The sequence below is a fragment of the Buceros rhinoceros genome, unplaced genomic scaffold, assembly GCF_000710305.1.
Source record: "Buceros rhinoceros silvestris isolate BGI_N320 unplaced genomic scaffold, ASM71030v1 scaffold12166, whole genome shotgun sequence".
In the NCBI taxonomy this organism is placed as follows: Eukaryota; Metazoa; Chordata; class Aves; order Bucerotiformes; family Bucerotidae; genus Buceros; species Buceros rhinoceros.
The window spans coordinates 3647-4045 of NW_010418114.1; the positions used below are offsets into that span (position 1 = coordinate 3647).

The 399-nt window shown below is 57.4% G+C and overlaps 1 protein-coding gene across 1 annotated transcript in view; it reads left to right on the forward strand.

The window, feature by feature from the left end:
- LOC104495446 (transcription elongation regulator 1-like) overlaps positions 1 to 399 on the forward strand; it is a 27470-nt gene that overhangs the window by 248 nt on the left and 26823 nt on the right. The window contains 2 exon segments of the mRNA XM_010138413.1: positions 1 to 51; positions 258 to 390. The exon segment at positions 1 to 51 is cut by the window's left edge and continues 17 nt beyond it. Of these exon segments, the coding sequence (XP_010136715.1) occupies positions 1 to 51; positions 258 to 390 (184 nt within the window).

The window sequence follows — 399 nt, forward strand, 5'->3', positions numbered from 1 at the left end:
ATGCCCCCAGCTGAAGAGATCTGGGTAGAGAACAAGACCCCAGACGGCAAGGTAAGACAGTTACCAGAAACAACGAGCTAACGGGTGTTCGCTGCTGTCGTGGGCACTTTGTCACCCACAGTCTGGCTCTGAGGTAAAACCCGGCGCTCCTGTCTATCCTCCTGTTAAATGGTTTTAAACCAGGAGGAGCTGGACCATGGGTGAGTGCTCCTTCTCTAGGTCAGCAGTTGTTTGACGATGATGTTCTTGACTCGTAGGTCTATTTCTACAACGCGCGCACTCGCGAGTCAGCGTGGACTAAGCCGGATGGGGTCAAAGTGATCCAGCAGTCGGAGCTGACGCCCATGCTGGCCGCCCAGGCCCAGGCGCCGGCTGGGGGGGCCTCCACAACCCCCACCA